Source organism: Kryptolebias marmoratus, linkage group LG18 (genome assembly GCF_001649575.2).
Source record: "Kryptolebias marmoratus isolate JLee-2015 linkage group LG18, ASM164957v2, whole genome shotgun sequence".
Lineage (NCBI taxonomy): Eukaryota > Metazoa > Chordata > Actinopteri > Cyprinodontiformes > Rivulidae > Kryptolebias > Kryptolebias marmoratus.
The window spans coordinates 6,754,978-6,776,501 of NC_051447.1; the positions used below are offsets into that span (position 1 = coordinate 6,754,978).

At 40.9% G+C, this 21,524-nt stretch overlaps 3 protein-coding genes across 4 annotated transcripts; 1 reads left to right on the forward strand and 2 right to left on the reverse strand.

The window, feature by feature from the left end:
- Positions 1–3,175: 3,175 nt before the first annotated feature.
- On the reverse strand, positions 3,176–7,566 carry atp5f1c (ATP synthase F1 subunit gamma). 2 transcript variants are annotated; one of them, XM_017411472.3, is made up of 9 exons: positions 7,448–7,566; positions 7,079–7,113; positions 6,119–6,250; positions 5,823–6,030; positions 5,460–5,603; positions 5,298–5,362; positions 5,057–5,212; positions 3,788–3,884; positions 3,176–3,307 (listed from the first exon to the last, which is right to left on the reverse strand). In XM_017411472.3, the coding sequence occupies exons 1-9, from the start codon at positions 7,486–7,488 to the stop codon at positions 3,304–3,306; spliced, it is 882 nt and encodes a 293-aa protein (XP_017266961.1). In that variant the 5' UTR covers positions 7,489–7,566; the 3' UTR covers positions 3,176–3,303. The 2 variants fall into 2 exon arrangements, with proteins under 2 accessions (XP_017266961.1, XP_017266960.1); XM_017411471.3 differs by lacking the exon at positions 3,176–3,307 and having other exon boundaries at positions 3,784–3,884.
- A 383-nt stretch (positions 7,567–7,949) lies between these two features.
- Positions 7,950–10,776, forward strand: kin (Kin17 DNA and RNA binding protein). The gene is made up of 12 exons (XM_017411658.3): positions 7,950–8,208; positions 8,296–8,390; positions 8,495–8,538; positions 8,614–8,736; positions 8,818–9,002; positions 9,087–9,135; positions 9,219–9,264; positions 9,345–9,474; positions 9,557–9,685; positions 9,774–9,873; positions 9,973–10,073; positions 10,414–10,776. Exons 1-12 carry the CDS (start codon positions 8,095–8,097, stop codon positions 10,471–10,473), a joined length of 1,176 nt encoding a protein of 391 aa, XP_017267147.1. The 5' UTR covers positions 7,950–8,094; the 3' UTR covers positions 10,474–10,776.
- On the reverse strand, positions 10,501–21,048 carry itih2 (inter-alpha-trypsin inhibitor heavy chain 2). The gene is made up of 21 exons (XM_017411657.3): positions 20,765–21,048; positions 20,234–20,275; positions 19,975–20,013; positions 19,359–19,531; positions 19,177–19,281; positions 18,923–19,085; positions 18,737–18,844; positions 18,007–18,135; positions 17,774–17,890; positions 17,482–17,650; positions 17,018–17,143; positions 16,638–16,819; positions 16,232–16,417; positions 15,169–15,308; positions 14,674–14,849; positions 14,328–14,504; positions 14,124–14,237; positions 13,161–13,359; positions 12,902–13,074; positions 11,115–11,226; positions 10,501–11,034 (listed from the first exon to the last, which is right to left on the reverse strand). Exons 1-21 carry the CDS (start codon positions 20,861–20,863, stop codon positions 10,887–10,889), a joined length of 2,877 nt encoding a protein of 958 aa, XP_017267146.1. The 5' UTR covers positions 20,864–21,048; the 3' UTR covers positions 10,501–10,886.
- Positions 21,049–21,524: the final 476 nt, after the last annotated feature.

Below are 21,524 nucleotides of genomic sequence, written 5' to 3' on the forward strand. Positions count from 1 at the left end.
GCCAGATCTGGAGAATTTGTCTTCAAAATTGAGATTGAAGTACTGTGGGGATGACTACCTTGCAACACTGTATAAAATATGCAAAAATATTTCAACCAGCTTTCAAATAGGGTGGCAACTAGGAGATATTTTGTTTTTTCCCCCAGGGGCAGTTGCCACTCTGTGCCACCCTTTAGAATCACCACTGCCGTCATGACACCTACGGATGAACCTCTTTTAACGCTCGTTTATAGATTCTAACTTGTGGATTTCCAAAATAGTCAAAACAACCCATCCAACCTCCCACTGTTCCCTCACCCTTCGTCACCCACATCCATGTAACGTTGGTTTGAAGGGCCTCACCAGTGGCGATGTGTGTGTGCATGGCGTGCGCGTGCGTGTAGGGGGATGGAGGGGGGGGGGGCTTCTGCTCCTCTCTGACTGCGTTTATCGGTGTCTGGCATCGCTGTAATTTCAGTGTTCAGATGCAATCGCTCCCGACTCCCCTCAGGAGTAAACAATAACAAGCTCAAATACAATAGACAAACAAGGTCTGCAGGACATGTATGCACACACACACACACACACTGGCACACAATATTAAGAACACACCACAACAACCTTCCTTCTGTTTTCTGTGTGCGTTTGGCAGGAGATGTTGCCACAGACCAAATCATTTTATTCTGCATTAACACTGAAACAATATGATAAAAGCTCAATGATTGGACACTGATCAGGTGTTCCATCTGACTATTGATCAGCAATAAGTCTTTTTAGTCTTTAGGCTACATTCAAAACAGGAAATAAACAATTATTTTTATGATTAAATACTCGGAAGTTTTAAGTGGATTCAAGGTGTTTCTTGAGCTCAAAAGACCTCACATTTCTTACCAGAGCCTGCCACCTGGTGGACCTTTTGAAGAACAGCACCTCACTCATATAACATGGTGACCACTGACAAATAAAAGTGATTAATGCCGTTCGTTTAGTTACACTTACTTCCTCACATTCAAACAGACGTTACTTTGATATTCCAGACGACATCCTCTCACAGCAGAAGTCCGCAATTTAGAAATGGCTTCAAGAACAAATGAATGAGTTTGTGATCTTCTCCAGGTTTTTATCAATCTCAAAAAAAGCAAAGACCCCAACCCACGATGCAGGGACTCAAAGGTTCCATCCCCAACTCTGAGATGGCCCAGAACAGTGATAGCAGCTCCATGTGGAAGTTCAGCAGAACCGTTCTCCCAACCTTTTCCTTTTTCTATTTATGAAACAATTTAACACCATTAAGTTTTAGTTTTTACCTTTTACATCTGATGACTTGGAGCAGCGGATTATCATGATTTATATTAAATGGTGCCATTTGAAAGAGTTTACTCCAGTAGTTTTCCAGAAATATTGATATCTAGTTCTGAAATGCAGGTATGCACTCAAAGTAAACAAATCACTCGTCTGAATCTGCCAGAAACCACGTGGAAACTTGAGTCATGTGACTGACCTACCTTAGGCTGGCCACAGTCTTTGTAGGTTAACAAATATAGCCGAACCGAGCAAGCGTAGAAGCTCAGAGAAGACGTTTAGGTGGAAACATAAGAGTGAATCTGCTTCTGAACAGGTTTAAAAAAAAAAAAAAGCCCAAAACGAGTGAGACAGCTGTTAGTTATAATTATCGGGGATCAAGCAGGGTGGTGGAGCACCATAAGGACAGAACCTGGCATTCAAAATCATGCAGCTTTTAATAAACTTCTCCTAGACTTGTAAGTTACCCATTTCAGCTTTTTTTTATCTTTAATCCAAAACTCGGAATGATTATGAATCAAAGCTTAATTTATCTCCAAATTTGCTTATAAGTTGCATACTAGATTGGGTGTGATTACTTCCTGAATCCAATAGGGCCACACACTTTTGACTCCTGCTGCTGACAGGCAGACTCAGCATCCTTCTCAGCCTATCAGAGCTGTAACCAAGGGGCAAAACATGTAGTATTTTATGAAGACATATTCAGGCATTATGCTTTAAGATGAGCTGTCCGACCACACAAACGACGAGCTCTCTGGACTTCATTTCTAGACTCAGATTTCGGCAGAACCTGTTACTAAAGTTCTGTCTTCTGGGTTTAGCCTGTGCCACAGAAAAACCTACTGGTTGGTGTGTAAAAGAAGAAAAAAAAAAAGATGACTTTGCTGAAACATAGTCATTAGTTGGCTGGCAAGCAAGTCAGCTGTTTCCTTGTAAGTCTTTAGGTTGCGTAAAAAATATTTTGTTTCTTCCGTTATGAAATCATTTTCTGACTTTAATGCAGATAAATTACTGTGCTGCAAAATAAAACGGATGTCTGAAGCACCTCGTTTACTTACTTTTGTGTCTATTTTGTCTGTTGTCTGTAAGCTAACTTGAGAAAAGTACATAAACAAAAAAAAAAAAACTTGCATTTCTTTAAAGAGCCACCATAAGATAAGATTAGGTCCTTAAAAGTGCCTCAACATGTTTTTGTTTTGCCATTAAAGACAAATAGAGACAATCTGGAGGAAAACAAAACAAGCGTTCTCCTGTGTCCTGTTTGATTCGGTCTAGTGTGGCCAAGTGAAAACAACTAATCATGTCATTTCTATAATCACAATACAGTATAATTATAATTCAGAGGTAGTCTGGAAAGCAGGTCCCTAAATGCTAAAAAGCTTCAATGTCTCCTTTAGTGTCTTTCCATCCTTTTGGAAACATTTCTACCCACAATTCTTTGCAGCTGCATTTTTCAACCAGATCAAGAGGCAGAGTGTCAGCAGCCTGTAAAAACATGTTAAGGTCTTAAATATTTACTTTTTAAACATATTCAACCTTATATTAAAGTAATACTTCAAAATGTTATTATAAGGACATAAAACCGATTTTTTTTTTAATTAAATTAAATTTTGTCGCTGTAGAACACGTTCTGGTAAGCTAAAACCTTTTTAATGTCCCTTACCTTCTCTCCTTAATGTCAATGTTTTTAGGTAAAAAAAAAAAAAAAAACATTCTGCTGGAAAACACCACAAATAGAAACATTTTTGACATTTCAACTTATCCAGTTTTAGCTTCAAATATTGTAAAAAGCCCTACATCTTCATTTGAAGGAGAATTGAGGTCATGAACTCACATGAAACACGTCCAGCCCAATCAGAATTTACTGAAACAAAAACAGAGACTAAAGCAAAAGTGATGGTTCTTTGTAAGAGGTTTATTTTCTTCATATATTTTACAAATAGAAGCACAAATGTTCATTCTCGACGACGTGTCTGAAGGACTCTGAAGAGCTATCGGTGTGGAAATGATGACCTCACCCACTTATCTGAAAACAAAAAAAAAAAAGAATGGTGAGAAGTTCTCTCAGATCTGTGTTAAAGCTATGACATGAAGCTAAAGGGTATCTAACCCACTGAATTAAATTCTGACAAACTCAGAAGGGGATCCTAACATTAAACCCTACTCCATCATGTTACCTCCTCTGTTAGGACAAGCGTCAGTCCCTGAGTTCAGCATGAGGTGAGGAGCAGCAGGTTAGGTCAGAGCGGAGAATTAGTCATGAAAGAATGTGGCAGCTTTTGAAAATTTAAAGACTTTTAAAGCCAAGGAGGAATCTTTAGGGAGAGGGGGGGAGAGAATGGTTACTGGGGTCAGAAAGGTAAAGGAAACAAGGGAGGGTGATAATGAGAGGGTGAGTCAGAGGGAAAGCAAGTGGATGAAGGACAGAAAGGCGTGCAACAAAAAGAAGAGGGGAAGACGATAACGCAGAGGGATGACAAGATTGATGACACGACGAGGAACTTACAGGGCAGCAGCTCCGGAGATGATCTCAATCAGCTCCTTGGTGATGACGGCCTGTCTGGTACGGTTGAAGGTGAGGGTCAGCTTGTCAATCATCTCAGCTGAAGGAAGCACAAACAAAACAAAGAGGCTCAGCTCCAAAAACTACAGCAACAACATCCGAACAGTGATGGAAACATTCTGATTCAACCATGTGGAACTGAACCAAAACCTTCGGTATTTTCCGCATTATCAACTGGAATCCACAAAACAAAGTTCATCACATCAAACGGTGTTCCTGAAAACAATAAGGACGGTTAAACACCATTGATTTGAAAAAGTTATTTGAGGAACTCATTTTACAAACCATACCTGCTTTTCCCCCCAAAAAAAGAAGAGAAGAAAAGAAAATATATCCTGATGTAAAAAACAAAAAAACCTAAAATTATTGGTTTTGTTTTGTTTATGATCCCTGTAAGAGAACAGAAATTGAGAAAAAAAAAAAAAAAAGAGTAAAAGGCTACTGAATAAAAACTAATTAACATCAAAACTTTCCAGTCTTGTTTGCGAGGATATCCCAACTCCTGTTCAACACATCAAGTGTTGACAAGATATAAATCACGTTGGATTTATTTTTCCACACTTGATCTCGCTGATACAAGGCACTTCAATGTGTCATGGGGAAAAACACGCTCACGAAATTCAACGTCAGATTCAACAGGTAAACGCATCAGGAAATATTCTGACAGGCTCGGACTTGAGCGGGACAAAACTGACACTGTGATGCATTTAATGAACATTGGGTGTGGAAAAATCTCGAGTCTAAAATCAAAGCATTTTTTGACTACTGTGCAGAGGATGCAAATAGTGCTTCTTTACCATCGAAATTAATGCTCATTAGAACTTGTAGTTTCGGAAACTCATGAAAATAATGGATTCAAATTAGTTTTGAGGAGCTTCGCTGATGTTTTGTTGGATTCAGAAAACCAAACAATCTTTTAATTCACTACGTAAGCTGCTTCTATGGAAACTAACGTGAAACAAATTCGTCCAAGTTAAGAAATGTTAACCAAGCTGCCAGTTCTATAATCTGATATATAGGGACTTTTAACACTAAACACAGCACTAGACTAGCTCAGATCCCACCTCTTACTAATCATAGTATTTCTTTTGTCTCGGTTACTGATCCAGTGTGGCATCAACAGTGTTCCAGCAGTACTGAACAGTGAAAATCCAGACACAGGTTTCTACTTTTTACATCCCCCTCCCTAAGCCTGTAAGGCTGAAGTCTTACAGGCGTTCTTGCTGGCGCTGTCCATCGCAGTCATCCTGGCGCTCTGCTCGCTGGTGGAGGACTCCTGCAGGGCCAGGTAGATGACGTTGACCAGAGAAAACTCCTGGTAGTTCCTCAGCACCTCAGCATCGATGTCATCATAGATCCCCATGGTCTCTGTCAGGGGAAGGGGAGAGAAGGTCAGCGTCTCTGAATCTTAGGGCTCTCTGTTGGGTTGTTTCATCAAAACCACAGCTTCTACCTGAGGAGGCAACTGTGTCGTTGGAAAACACCAGCTTATGGTCTGCCTTGTAGGAGATAACAGACCTGCATGAACAGAAATGTTAGACTAATTTCGATTAAAACTATTTGTATTTCAGACAGGGTTTTTTTTCCCTCCCACAGTTGAAATCTTAAACTTTACCTGAATCTATTGAAGAAGACAGAGCCCTGATCAAACTCATATCCAGAGTTCAGCAGCTCCGTGGCGATGGCGGAGGCATCATTAAAGTTGGGTGGCTTGCGGCCGACCTCCTTGCAGTTCAACAAGATGTGTTTCCCATGGGTTCTGACGAGGAGGTACACGTAAACAATCAGTACAGCTTCACTCTGATATCTTCTAAACTCTGACAAATAGCATTTTAAAGCAAACTAATCCAATACAAAAAACATCTCATGCACCGCCACTAAAAATAAAAGCAACAAAAGTGATGAAATATGCTTTTTAAGCTAAAAGTGACCAATATGACAAACCGATAGTTGACACTGGATTCCTGACTGTTAGTACCTGTGCAGCAGGCCTCTCAGCTTGTCTCCCACATTGATCACCATCACCTCCTTGCCAGCGCTGGTCAGGTTGGCGATCTCGCTCTTAATGGTCTTGGCTATACCAGAGTGGATGGCGCCGCAGAGCCCACGGTCAGAGGTCACACCAACAATCAGATACTTGCTGGCCTTATCCTCAGGCACCTTGATGTCAGCCTTCTCGTACATGGCTGGGACGCAGGAGGAGAATCTCAGTTTAGAACACGTTACGAATAAAACGGATTCATATTAACTGAGAAAATAAAACTGAAGACATACCCATAGCACTGGTGCCGTAGACACGTGCAGGCTTCAGCTGCCTCTCAGCACGAGCATACTTGGCTGCGGCCACCATCTTCATGGACTTTGTGATTTTCTGGATGTTCTTGATGGACTTCAACCGAATGGTGACTGAAGAAAGAGTGGAGGTAGTTTCACGGCAGGTCAGAGCTTTTTAAGAATATTCAGCCAAAAATTTTTTAAAAAGCTGCAATTGGTGCATCTCTACTCTATGTATTATTCTTCATTAACGCATTTAAAAACAACAGTCATTCCTCTTCTTTTAGTGTGACCACAACAAATCTGCTATTTTTGACAAAAAAAAACAAACAAAAAAGGCAAAAATGTTTTTTTCCAATCATAAGAATTAGATAAATCATTGATAGCCTTAAACTATAGTCGTGGGATGAACTCAAAAGTACATATTCTTATTAGTTTTCTACCAATTACACCAAAAACACCCTAAATATTTAAACTTTAATCAGTGAATTTCATGATTTGGTATCAAATGTCCAACAATCTATTACATTTACCACCTGCAAACCATAATACGTGCCAGGATTTTAATACATACCTGCATGTGTGAGCTAAACCTGGTTCAGTCATTAGTTATTAGTTCAAACATCTGTCACCCTAAAATGACCCATTTGTTTAGTAAGAACTTGATATTAAAAATCATCCAGCTATGCTGCAAAGGTGCACCAGAACAGACTACTAAATGCAGAACTGAGAATTGATCAGTAAACTCATATGAGCTACTTAAAAAAATAAATATAATAACTATAATAACGTGTGAGTTCTTACAGACTTTGATGGGTAATATTTCTCACAACAATCCATTTAGGCACATGTTATTTAGTTTTGGAGTCTAGAATGTTTTAACATTGACATTATAGTGTATTATATGGTATTATGTTTGTATCTAGTTGCTGTAAGTGAGCAGAATTTAACAGTACTTACTGTCCTTCAAGGTAGCCATGTTCCTGACCTGCCCACTGTGAACAAAAATTATGCATATGTGCGTTCACTGCGAGTATTATCAACATATAACAGCATTCCTAACAGGCTAATGTTAACATAATATTATATAACGAAACATTTAACATGAAATTGTCAGTTGAGCTAGCATTAGCATCTAGCCGGCTAAGCAAATCCATTCACCTCGCTGTCATTCATTAGCCGCGGCCTGCATGTTAGCACGTCCTTCCCCGTAAAAAAGGGCGTTCGATACAAAGTAGAACCTACATACTTAGTTTTACCTAGTGTCTACGTGAAATTCGCACATAAAATACAACAACAAAAGTAGTTGTGGAGGTGCATTTGTTTTACCATTGTGGGGAGAAAACCAACGCGCTGGTCCTGGCGAACATAGTTACGGCTATGAAGGTCAGACACGCAGGACTGCGCAGGCGCAAGGTAAAGTGAAAAGATGGATGGACGTTGCCTTCATGGACTGCTAGACAGTTTGTCAAGATGAGCTTCACGCTCACAAACCTTACACTTTTTATGTATAATGATATATTGTTGTTTCTTTTAAAAATATATATTTTATTACTGTTAAATATACTTTATACTCACTTCTCCCGTTTAGGGTGGCTGGAGCCTATCCCAGCAGCCAGTTCTTGCATGAAAATATTTATTTTCATTGATTTTAAAAAAATATAATCCTATTGGTGTTTATCTATGCTAAACAATGTTTTTATATATTCAGTGACTCTTTGTATCTGAACATATTTATTTAGAACACAAAAACGTCATGTTTAAACGATTTATTTCGAAAGATAATGAATTTACGAGCTGTTTGTTAACGCAGCATACAGTATCGCGAGATTTTATAGTTGTTCGCGAGGTTTCGATGCTTCGCACGCGGAAACTGTTTACCTTGTTAGCTGTTGTGTTTTAGCCGCGAATCTGCGGGGAAATACGCTTTTTTTCAGCAATAAAACGACTATTTTTGTTTATTTTAAGCGGTCGCAATGGGCAAAGCAGATTTCTTGTCCCCTAAGGCGATTAGCAACCGAATAAAAGCTAAAGGTCTCCAGAAGTTGAGGTGGTACTGTCAGATGTGTCAAAAACAATGTCGAGATGAGGTGAGATGATGATTAAATTAGTCCCTTTTTCTGTGTGTTTGTTGTTGTGGCACTTTCTAACCATGTTTCTGTGTTGTTTGTTGGCAGAACGGTTTTAAATGTCACTGCATGTCCGAGTCCCATCAGAGACAGCTGCTGCTGGCCTCAGAAAACCCAATGAAGTTCATGGACTACTTCTCTAAGTGAGTTTGTCGCGATGCTGTCAGTGAATAACTAACCTATAACAACATATGAAGGATTTGCTTAGAAAAAGAAATGTAATACGTATATGTTACTTCTCCTACAGTGAGTTTAAAAGCGACTTCGTGGAGCTGCTCAGAAGACGTTTTGGTGAGAAAAGATTGCAGATGTTTTTTCAAACAACTTTAGGAAAAGTGTTTGTTTTTATAATGATCTCATTTCCAGGGACCAAACGAGTGCACAACAACATCGTCTACAACGAGTACATCAGTCACCGGGAGCACATCCATATGAACTCCACACAGTGGGAAACTCTCACTGACTTCACCAAATGGCTGGGCAGAGAAGGTAAATTTAAAAACAAAAAAAAAGGGATTGGGAAATTATATTGGTCTACATATCCGTTAATCTGTTAAATGTTGCTGCTAGGTTTCTGCAAAGTTGACGAGACCCCTAAAGGCTGGTACATTCAGTATATCGACCGCGACCCGGAGACCATCCGCCGCCAAGAAGAGCAGGCGAGGAAGAAGAAGCAGGAGCTGGACGATGAGGAGAGGAGCGCCAGGTTCATCGAGGAGCAGGTCCGCCGAGGCCGCGACGGCATGGAGGCAGAGGTGGGTAGCAACAGAAGCCTCGGACAGAGCTTCGTCAAAACACATCTCAATTAATTTCTCCCTTGTTGGATTTTTCTGCTGCAGGACAATCCGGTTTACACTGAACTCAAACGTGAGGACGAAGACGAAAAAGGTTTGTTTTTCTCTCGTGTGAGCAGATTGTTAACAAAGACATTTGGTTTTGCACTCAAAGTTTTATCTGCTTCTCTTTTGCAGTTGCTTTCAATCTGAGTGCACCTGTACCCAGCTCCTCCAAATCAAGGTACAGACCTCTCAGTGCTGCTCATACGACTCAATCTTTCACCTTTCTGTCTCTGATCATGTGTTTGTGTCTCCCGTTAGTTCTGTTCTCGGGGCTAGCGCTCTGAAAGCTACAGCGTCATCATCCTCAGTCAAGAGGAAAGACACGTCTTCCAGCTCAGACTATAGAAAGGAGAAGAAGAAAAAATCAGCCCTGGAGGAGATCATCGAGGTGGTGCTTGTGTAGTTTATTTGTGTTCACCGAGATGTAATTTAATGTTCTGATCGTTTTGTGGGATGCTTTTCTTGTTCAGATGGAGGAGAGGAAGAAGAAGAAGGAGTCTTCAGTCAGAACTGACTACTGGCTGCAGCCCAACATTGTCATCAAAGTCGTCACCAAGAGGCTTGGAGAAAAGTACCATAAGAAGAAGGCTGTTGTCACGGTAACAGTGTGATGTATTTATTTAAGGTAATGGTGTGTGGGACCAAAAAAAAAGTTTTGGTAATAGTCGTGGATTCCTCTGACTGCAGGAAGTGCAAGACAAATACGCCGCAGTGGTGAAAATGATCGACTCCGGAGACAAACTGAAACTGGACCAGAACCACGTGGAGACGGTCATACCTGCTCCAGGTCAGACACTTTTTTTATTTATTTTTATTTAAACCAACAGAGTCTTTCTATAAACAGCTGAGCATCAGATTGTTGAACTTGTTGTGACACTTGCTGCAGGTAAACGGGTTCTGATCCTGAACGGTCCGTACAGGGACACCGAAGCCGTGCTCGAGGGCATCAATGAGAAAAATTTCAGTGCAACACTCACACTCGACTCAGTACGTGCTTCTCTCACCACCTAAATCTTTTTTTTTTTTTTTTTTTTACATGAAAAGAAATGTGTTTTGGGGAAAACAAAAAAGAAAAGTATGGTTTATTCAGAGGTAATGTTTGATGGCCCAGTGCCAAAGTTATTTTAGTCACTAAATCCAAAGTCCAAAAAATGTTTTATGAGACAAAACAAGAACATTTAGGAAGCTTTCATGACAGGGAAATTGGTGATGTGTTGGAAAAAGCTACAAGAACTAATGCGAAATATTCTGTAGAAACAGAAGGTGGTGATGGTAATTTAATGCCAACTTTAGGCTTTATAGTAATTTTATTCTCTTTTATCTACAGGGTCATCAGAAAGGGGATAGAGTGGACATCGCTTATGAAGACTTTTCCAAACTGGCCTGAAAAGCTCAAACATTTTGTTTAAACGTCTGACGCTCGTATTGAGGGATTGAGGGACTCTACTGTGTCAGAGTTTATTCCCAGATGCTCATATGTACATACAAACATCCCACACTTTACTAACCTGGGAAATCAGGGACACTTGGAACATTAAATTCGGTTTGTTTTATTTCTGTTTATTTTGTGACTTGATTCATGCAGATGTAATGTTTTGTCCCTAATAAATTTGACAAACATCACTTTTAGACCTGTGCAAATGGAAAAAATACACTTTTTTTTCTAATAAAGAAAAAATTTAGATATATAGTTACGCTTGTGACATTGCATGTTTTCTTCTTTTTGACTCTTTAAATGGTTGTAGGTTTTTTTCCTAAGATCTAACAGCGGGTGGCAGGTGATTGTGTGTGTGTGGATGCTCAGGGCAGCTGAAGGAAGCTGTCCAGATCTGGAACGATGTAGTCGCTGTAATGACCGTCGATGAAACCCTTCCCGCTGTTATGAATGAACCAGCAGTAGACATTAGAGCCGTGCTTCCTGTCCCATGTGTAGTCCTTCTGCCAGCCCCTGACACACAAATACACAGGTTTAGCTTCGTAACAGGAAGCGTTTGTATTATTATTTTAATTAAATGCACGGTGAAGTACCTGGTGACAAGTAGCTTGTTGCCCTTCACCTCCATGGTGGCCTCCTTCTTCAGGGGGTCGGCTCCTTCATGGACGCCGTACACTCTCACCTCAGGCTCTTGAGAAAACTGCCCTGTGAGACCAAACATTTGAGTTGAAACTACAGCTTAAACTTGGTAAAAAGTGATAATAAGGCAACACTGAGACTGTAAACATCTAATGAATGAGGACAACATTTGTCAAACTTTTTATAGTATTTAGTACCACAGGTGTTTATCTCTCAAGTATCATAATTTTAATCTATATTTAAAACAATATATTTGATCAAAAAGTTGCTATAAAACAGCAGTGATCATCAATTGGTGGCCCACTTGGAAGCCACTGGGGAGGGTGTTCAGATTCATAAAAGCTGTGGTTTTCTTTCTTCAGCTTCAGCATTTTAGGCTCTGAGTGTGACATCTTTCCTTCCCTGACCAGGAGCAAAATGTTTATCTTCCCGTTTCCTGTAAACATTTTCCACAAATATCCAACCTGGATCTCCATTTAACACACCATTTCGTCATTGCGTCATTTCATCGAGATTTGCCTATAATAAATATGATTAAAATAAATATACAAAAACATTAGATTTAATATAGTGTGGTACTATACTAAACAGGCTAAGTCTGTGATCAATTTTATGATTTATTATCAGAGGTTGGGTCCAGCGGTTTGCTAAGAAACAATTCTGGATTCTGAGTGAATTTTGTTGGTGATCCCTGTTTCAAACTCCCTGCTCCACACCCATAAACACACAGCGAGCAAGCATTAAGATCAGTCAGGCTTGTGTTGTGCAACTAGTCGAGCGTTAAAAGCAACTGTGTGCTAACAGCAAAAATCCATCTTTATCCTCAACAGTATGTAGGCTGTAGGACATAAAAATAGCATATAAAGTTGTCTAGTTTGCACCACTAGAGAGAGCTCCTGTGCCACAAATGGTGCACAAACCTTAGCTATGAAATCAAGTTTGATGCGTGCGCACTGCAGAAGAATAATGATAACCTTCTGTTTTTCTGCAGTCATGGTACTCCACTGAGAGCACATTGTCTTCAGTTTGCGTCTCTGCTTGAATCCTACAAGTTACAGAACATTTGACTTCCACCTGCACTGTTGCTGTTCGTTTCGGTTTCTCAACAACAGCACTGATGTCACAATTAACATATCCCATACTTTGTTCCTTTTATTAAGCTATTAGCGATGATGCAGTAGAGTGATCGTTCTAAACTTCTGAAATTTGTCTCTTTCCGTCTTTGCTTGGTTGAACTTAATGAGGGTCCATTAAGAATGACTTCCATATACCCACGATGTCTTTACTGATGTACAGTATAAGCTGCATGAGAACTGTAATCTGAAATAGGAAAAATTTAGTTGAACAAGAAGATAATATCCCATAAACATTTATTTTCATCAAATAATTGAATTTCCCTCCACAGCTCTGAGCTAAAACCATTGTTGTAGTGTTTTACGATGCAGTTACAATTGATGCTGGTTCTTAAAACTGACTCAATAATGCATCATTATTTCTCTGAATAGATAGCTTTAGCTTTTTAAATGTTTCATGAAGGAAATTCTTAGATTCATATTTATATTAATTAGATAATAAAGCATACAGTTAGGGTTAGCATGCATTCTTCACTGAAAATTCTTTTAAAAATTTGCTTTTTTATTTGAGGAGGGCGGGTGCTTTTGTGAAAAGTTTGCCTACAGTGATTCAGTGAACTGGATCTGTGTAGAACTGTGAGCCTGGTTTTGGTGACTTATCGGCCTACCTATGAGTCCATGGACCAGAGGCGAATACTGGTTGCTGTTGGAAAGGTAAACCCCAAGGAAGTCCACATTAACTGGATGTTTCTTCCAAACACGGTGAAGCAGCACCGTTACCTGGATCCTGTTATTTATCGTGATGGTGGCTTGAGCGTTCTTCACAATAGAAACCGTCACCCTGAAACAGAAACAGGGTTAAGCCACACATGGAGTTGATGTCCTCTCAGAAAGGCGGACGGGGTGGTTTAAGGAGCCTGGAGTTACCCATCGTGTGTGATTTCAGCGGTGGACCCCCAGGTGAAAACGTTGCTGCGCCTGCCATCAGTCGTGGTGATGCGGTCAGTGCTGACCGTCACACTGAATCCTTCAGGCTGGTAGTAGACCGAGACAACGCCGAAGTAGGTTTTTAGTTTGTCTTTGTGAACCTTTTTGGAGCTGATTAACTGACCGTTGACCACGACACCTTCAAGACAGGAAGGTGGAGGGGTTAGAGACATGGAGAGTGGAGTTCAGTGGACAGGTTATGAACAATTAATATCGTACCTGTTGCAGGCAACCTTTTGAGCAATCTCAGTTTGGAGAAACTGAGTTTAATTTTGACCAAACTAAGGAGCTACTGGCTAGTCCAAACGCGGCCACGACCAAAAAGTTCATTTTGCCAACACTTTTCATTATTTACAAAGAATTCTATGATGATTTGCAAGCACAATTACCAGCAGCAGCTAGCTGTACCACTTCCTGGTGCACTTCCTGAAGGAATATCAGACTATTGCTGCCAGAATAACTGTGCGATATGAACTTGACAGCATTGTAAAGCTTCATGAAATAGTGTTTGCATAAGCTGTTTTGAAACTTTTCAAGACTGAAGTTATTTTAAGTAATCGACAGTAATCGACTTTGGCCTTCATCGTGCTGGGGCTAGCCGTTAGCTCATCAATTAGGGTAAGAGTGAAATTCTGTTTTTCCAAACAAAGATAATTCAAAAAGCCATCTACAATGGACGAGACATTAATTACTCATAACTGTTTGACAGAACCGTGCTTTAAAAGATCTGAACTATCCCTTTAAGATTTGCAAACATCGCAGTGGTCATGTTTGCAGCAGTGGTTGATAAAATGCTGCATGCAAAAGGCTTAAAAAATAACATCTGACAAGAAAAAAATGAGGGCAAAGAACAACAACAACCAAAAAGCACTTTTATGAACATCTTTTCAGAAACTGGAGCACCTGTTCCAATGTCTGACACCAGGTTGAGGATGTGACCTGGCTTGGAGTCGATGTTGAAGCAGACGTCCATGTTACTTCTAGGCAGTCGGATGATGAAATGGGGGTCTTCGTCCACTGGGGGAGAAACACTGAGCTGGTTAGTGACAGGTAACACTGCCGATGGAAGCTTGTTTTTGATGCTCTGAAATCTTATACATGTGTTACCTCTGGTAACCCCGTTGGTCGTCACTAAAGTCTCGTCCACTTCACCCTTTTTAACCTGACTTGGGGTGGGTGGCTGAGTGGCTGGTAAGAGCCAGTGTGGACGTGAAGGTGGAGTTGCATAGACCATACCACCAGGAGGTCGGGGAGGGAAAGTAACACGAGATGTGGCAGGAAGAGCTGAGAAAGTGTCAAACAACCCACATTTGTATTTAGATAGCATTCCCTTTTTTTGTTTTAGACAGAGCTTTATTATGTTCTAAGTCTTCTTCCTTTACCAGAAGAATGTCTGAGTTTTCGTTAAATGTGGCAAAGGAATGTTGCTTTTCTTTTTCTTTTTTCCAGGCACCTGAGCAGCAGCCGTGTTTGGGGTCCATCGGGGAGTCGGCCAGCAGCATCTCCGTGGGGTCATCGTCGTTTGTCACTAGCAGAGCGGTGAGCGGCGTGACGAACTGATGATCCAAAGACAAGCTAATGATCCGCTGGGTGATTTTCCTCTTTTTAGCTGCTGTTGGAGCCAAAGACCTGCAGGGGAAGTCAGACTGCAGCTGTCAAGCACTAAAATACTGACAATACTTGTTGATTTACTCAAAAAAACATTTGAAAAACGTGCAACACTGCTGCTGAATATTGCAGTGACATGAGCTACAAAACAAAGCTGTCTGATAAGCATTTTGGCTTTGTGTAGCACCCTCAGCACCCCCACTTCCCATGGGGGGGTGGGGGGAGGTGTCTTTCTACCTCCAAAGTAGGGTGCAGCATGAAAACTTATCCAAACTTAATCTGATATAAATCAAATTAAGATTTTTGACCTCAGACCTGAGTTTGTACTTCAGACTCTCACCTTTCACCGATCAGCTGTTTGATGGTGAGATAAGCCCACATCTGTTTGGCGAATCCAGTGAAGGAGTGCTGCTGTTTGGCCAGCTCTTCGTCCAGCTTGTGGATGTCAGCATCCATTTCCAAAATGAGGTCCATATTGGCCTGCAGGACAAAATGGGACAGTGGACACTATTAGAAAGTGCTTCTAATACAAACAATTGAAGATATTCTTTTAGAAGAATACTGAATGTTGGACATCTTGAATTTGGATTCAGGGGAGAGGTTATGAACAGTTAATATCTGTCCTGTTGGAGATGGTTTTGTGAATGACCGCAGTTTGGAGAAATGGAGCTAATGGCTCACGCGAAAACATGACCGAGACCAATTTCTCTGCACCAACAGCTGGCTGTAGCAGTTCCAGTGCAGCCAGGGGCACCTCCTGGAAGAATATTGTAATATTCCTACAGGAATAATAATGTAATGCAAACCTGACGTCAGCATAAAAGTTTAAAAAATAGCGTTTGCATGAACTGCTATAAGATTTCGAACTTTAAAGCTGTTTTTAAATGACAAAAAAGACTTTGGTCTTGGCTGCGTTCAGTTAACTTGTCAATCCAGTTAGAATTAAACTGTATTTCAAAAAGCTGCCTGCAACAAGTAAGATACTGACCGCCATCTTATCGCAAAACCCTACTTGAAAATATCCAAAATCGTCCTTCAGTCAGAAGTTAATTTTTTGAGTCAAATGCTCCAAAGTTACCACAAAGTTAACTTTATTTAGTGACAAAATGTTTAAAAATGTTGTGCTTGCTTGTATTTCTTTAAACTAATAATTATCACAACTATAGTATTTTGAGCAGCTCAAAGTTTGGGACACCATAAGCCTAAGAAACATGCTTTTGTGACAAAGATGGAAGGGTCCCATTGGATGTCTTTACTCTTTGTAAACCAGCAGGCCTGTCTCACCGAACAGTGAAAAACATTTCATCTTCAGCGTGCAGGCTGAGAGAGAGAGACGAACTTGAGACCCTGAAACCAAAAAGAAGCTTGCAGCAAAGCAGTCAGTGTGTGTGTGTTCCACTCACAGATGATGCCGAGGTGTAGCCACTCAATGAGCTGCTCTCTGATGGCAGAACCCGCCCGGCCACCACCAGCTCCGAGCCGCTGAAGTACTTATCGAACTGGCTCTGGGTGACATTCGTCACAGATTCATCACTGAAGCGAACGGCGATCTTACTCAGCAGAGGAGATGAAACCTGGTGGTAAAACGTCTGCAGAAGGACAAAGAAAAGGGAAGAGGTTTAGAATATCCTCAAGGTAAATTTAACTTTTATTGGTACTGTTTCTTTAGTGACATCCTAAGCTTTTAATTTAGGATTTGTAAAATCAACAGCAGCTTAAAAAAATAATTTCCATTTGGCTCTAGTGAAGCAATGAAGAGAAAAGGCCTTATGGTGCCTCTTTTGTCAGTTTTTCTTGCGGCTGTCGTACCCGTAGCTGCTCGGCGGCATCATGATTGGCGTAGATCCTCTGAGCCATGCCCCTGTTCTCCATGGCGATACGTTCCAGGAAGTCGTAGTCCACGTCGAAGCCGATGCCCACAGAGAAGAGAGAGAACTCCTCCCTCATCGCCCGCTTAATGTTCTTCTGGATTACGCTGAGTTTGATCTCTCCTGCGGAGAGAATCCACATTCAGGCCTCAACGTGAAAAGCTAAAGAGACGATGGCTGACGCTGGTCTTTATCCTGTGAGTTTGCTTCACAAGCGTCGCCCTTTTTCTGTTCCGTTTTTGTCTCAAAGAATGGCTAGCCACGACAAGAGAACTTAAATATGTGTGTTTGTGGTCTTAACGCCTTCCGGCTGGTTCTTACCAACAGTGGGATCTCCGTCAGACACCAGAATGATCATGGAGATGGAGCGAGAGTTGATGAGGTCCTGATTGAACGCCCTCATCAGCATCTGAACCGCTCTCATTAGTGCCTCGTTGATGTTGGTGCCTGTCAGTAAAATGTTTATGTGAGCCAGTTTACACCAACAGACACCAGACAGGTGTGCTTCGTGAACAAGCTGAGATCAGGGGTGTCTGAAATCGAATAACTGATCGACAGATTCTAATCTGTGTGCAACGTGGGCTCATAACCAATTTGTGGGAGGCCAGAAATCTACAGGATCAAATACTTGCTTCCCTTAATGATGCAAAAATCAATTTTTAACTTTTACATATTTTTTCTAATTTAATATTCTGTTTCTCGCTAATAAAATGAAACCATAAAAAATTAGAAATTTATCATTTCTTTGCAAATGTTCATGATTAAAGAATGATACTCTGCCGTACCTCCATTGGGTTTGATGCTCTCAATGTAGCTTTTCGCACTTGTGGTGTGAAGAGAGGAGCCAGGGACCAGGTCCTCATTCCAGCAGCGCACGTTGTGATTAAAGTCTATAATGCCGAATTGATCCTCGACAGTCAAGTCATCTAAAATAGCTCTCATGGCTTCCACTGTCTGTAAGAGAATTTTGAAAAATTGAATGCATTCTGGAAACTGGCCACACGAGGGCAGTGCTCCGCAAGATCTTCACAAGAAAGAGCCTTTCATAGAGAACAGATGTGAAGCGTTGGTTCTCACCTGCTTCATTTTGACGCCCCACATGGACCCACTGACATCGATAACGAAAACAATGTTTTTTGGAAAAGGGGAGAGGTTTGAAGGAGCCAAGAAATAGAAAAAGTAGCTGTCGGACACCTGAAAGAAACCGTAAAAATCACACATCGAAGTCCCATTCAAACAGTTTCCATCGATGTTAAAAGCGATAAAGAAGATATTTTTACAAGACCCCGGATGAGTAAAATGCGCAATACCTGCAGTTCTCCGGAGGTGCTGTCTCTGGTTACGTCATATTTGACCGTAAGCTCTCCGTCTATGGCGCTGTTTGTGCAGTTCGCACACTCTCTCTGCTGCTGTACGCTGGGCTTGAAGACAACATGAGCCTGGGCACAGAGAAGTAATCAGCAGAGAATAATTATATCAAGAAAGCAGCAGTGGGTATCTGATGCATTCTTTAGTCTATAAGTGACAAAATAAATAAAACAGTAAAACATGGTGGAAGTCCATTCATGATATGAGGCCATTTCACTGCTAATCACTGCATTCTAAAAACCCAAACAAAGCACGTCAACGCTAAATAAGTTTTCCAGTGTTAGAAAACCAAATGTGGCATGAAGGTTTTAGATTTGTTCGGTAGCAAATTAATTCACAGGGAACAAAGGCTAGGAAGAAACGACAGAGCTGTTCCAAAAACAACAACATTTCTGCCGCTTTAAGCCGAGGTACCTTTTCTGTTTGTGTGCGTTTTGTTTTCATTTCAGCATAAGAAAGTCTTCTTGGTGTTGTTGTCGAAAAATACCTGGGCAAAGGTGCGTGGCAAACACTGGTGCAGCTTTTGTACGCAAATACAGCAAGTTTGTTGAGGGCCCTGAACCCATGAACTCAAATTAACCATAAAAACCAACACCTCTTGCACAAACTCAACTTAAATCCAAATAAAAAAATATATACTTTAGAACTGCGTAGAGGTTGTGTCATTCTTACTTTGTCTTTGGTCGACGTAACTTTAATGAGCTCTGCAAACTGAGTTCCAAACGTGTTTGATGTTTCCACAGAGGCAATTCCATTCTGCTCGTAGATGTACACATCCACCTAAAACGAGATTGGGTTAAAGAAGGGCGTTCTGCGACACACAGACACAGAAACATGCGTTAATTATGAACCCCTCACCTGGAAGTGTGGCACCAGCCGCCCAGGCTGCAGGTACAGCGAATGTTCGTAGAAGCCGAGTTTCCTTTCCATCATCTCCTGATAGTGAAGCTCAAACTCGATGTTACTGCCGGGAGGAACGTGGACCTCCGTCTTAAAGACCTCCAGGTCCTGGGAGTTAGTCCTGTAAGGCAGAACAAAAAAAACAACACTTTTGATTGTTTGTAGTTGTGTAGCTGGGTGAATTAGCTCAACCCCAGACTGTGGTCCAGCACCTGACGATGCCAGCTGCGTGGTTCCTCGATCTGGCCCTGGCATACAGCTTCCTGGCCAAGGTCTTCTCCTTCACCGAGCCCACGAAGGTGATGCCATTCACGTTCCTGCAACAGAGGGAGAAGCTGAAACCCCGCCTGCTCTGCTTTGGCGGACGGACGGAGGTGTAGGAACCTTGGCTCACATGGTGAAGTTTGAGATGAAAGCTCGCTTGGGGATCTGCACGTTGAAGGCGATGCTCTGAGCTTTGGTGCCCGAGTTGACCACCGAGCTCCTGACGGTGACGTGAGCGAAGCGTGACGTGATGCGGCTCTCCACCTTGTAACTCTTGACTGTGATGTCCTGTCCAGTGATGGCCTGGGCAAGACAGTCAGCAGACGCTGGAGTCATAGGGGTTTGATGTTTCTCTGACATTTTTCTGCTGTTATAGTTTTAATTTAGTCATTCTGTTTTAACAGGATTTCTTAGCATGATAGAATATGATTTATTCAGGGTCATGCTTTGCAAGAGATGAAGAAGTTAAGAGTCTTTATATAGATACTTTAAGGTTTTGTTTTGTTTATTTAAATAGATCTTGTCAGTAAATTTTTAGCTGTTTTCATTCGAAGAATTGAAGTGTGTTCGGACCGAATATCTCCACAGATGTGCAAAGAATAAAAACTTGATCAGAATAAAGGGGGGTGGGTGGGGGCAAACAAAGTCAATAACCTGTCAGTCACGAGGATCTCTTTATTGATTGCTAGATAAGGTTCAACTCTGTCACAGTGGAGACAGTTAAAACAACAAGAGGCTGATCATACCCCAAAGTCTTCCTGCTCCTCGCTGGTCAGTGTCGCTCTCTGGAAGAAGAAAAAAAAAAAACAACCTTTATTTAAAACCTTCCATCAGGACACATCAGGAGCCAGAAACCGCAGAGTTCAGCTGGTGTCAGACGTGTTTATTTCTGCAAGATCGGGCAGATTCATCAAACAGATCGATAAGAAGGTTGCAACAGAAATGAAAATCACAGGTCAGGATATCAGAGGCAGAAAAAAAACCCAAAAAAAACAAGACCCTCACCTTGTGCCTCTCTCGATGCTCTTGATGACTCTGAGCTGCTGACTGATGAAGAAAAGAAAACTGAACGTGAATAGCTTCTACGTCTTTGTGGTTTTTTGCAGAAAAAAAGTTTAATGTTTGGTGGAATTTCCTTCTCGTGCAGACACACTTCAGGGTTTAAAAGTTCTACTTTTAAGAAAAAAAACAAATGCAGCTGAATTTTAGATTTTGATGAAGAAGGTGCTGAAGATTATTTATCAAGTATTCTTTTTATTTTATTTTTTTGACAATTCAGGTAGCTGTTGTTCACCGTTTTTACATTTAGAGAAGTTTTTATAAACACAAACGGTTTAAATTATGCACGTTGTACTCTTTTCTGATCTTTAAAATTCTCCAAAATGTTCTCAATTTCACCTCGTTTCTATCAGGAAAATCCTGTTTCTGGAATAAAACGTAAAAACTGAAGATATGGTCTTTAAAATGTATATACATTTGAACACAAATACATCTGTTGGTTTTCAATGGCCATCCTTCCAGCTCCCTTCAACTCACCACATCATCATCCTCCCATTCTCCGTCGATCACAAACTCGAAACAGCAGCTCTGACGGGGAATCACGAGCCCCAGAAGCAGCAACAGCAGGCACCTCATGTTTCCAGGTTTTGTGAGGTTTTATACGCTCATATTCTCACATGCACATAAAAATAACAAAAACAGCCCGGGGGTAGAAAGACAGCTCTTCTATTAAGGGAGGCCTGCAGAGCTGAAGACTGGAGGTTAAAATCCACTGAACTGATTGACGTCCAGCTCCAGTAAATATTTGCCGTCTTTGATGTAACGCAAAGAGGAGAAGGAAACTTTGAAACTTGACCTGGAGGGAGGGCAGGATAAGTGGGACAGGTTAGTTATTTACAGATTAAACACAGATTTAAAACCAGACAGAAGCAAGAATATAGAACTGATTTAAAAGGTGAATGAGTGGACAAACATAAGTCTTATTTCTGACTCAACTTTCCTCTCTGCTTAAAGATACAAAAACCAAAGTTTTATGACAAAACCTTTTTTTAAATAGATGTAATGCTTGTTTGTCCACAAGATGGCGCCAAAAGCTCACCTAAATCTTTAAAGTGGATTTAAATGAATCTGAATTTTATCTTTAAAATGTTTTTCTTTAAAGACAAACAGTTATGAGTGGTGCTGCCGTTTTGCTAAAAACACAAAGCATAAAATTAAAATGATTTATTTACATGAGCTTTAAGGCTTCTGTGTGTCAGTGCCATTATATTCCCAGTTAAATAAGACCCTCACTTCT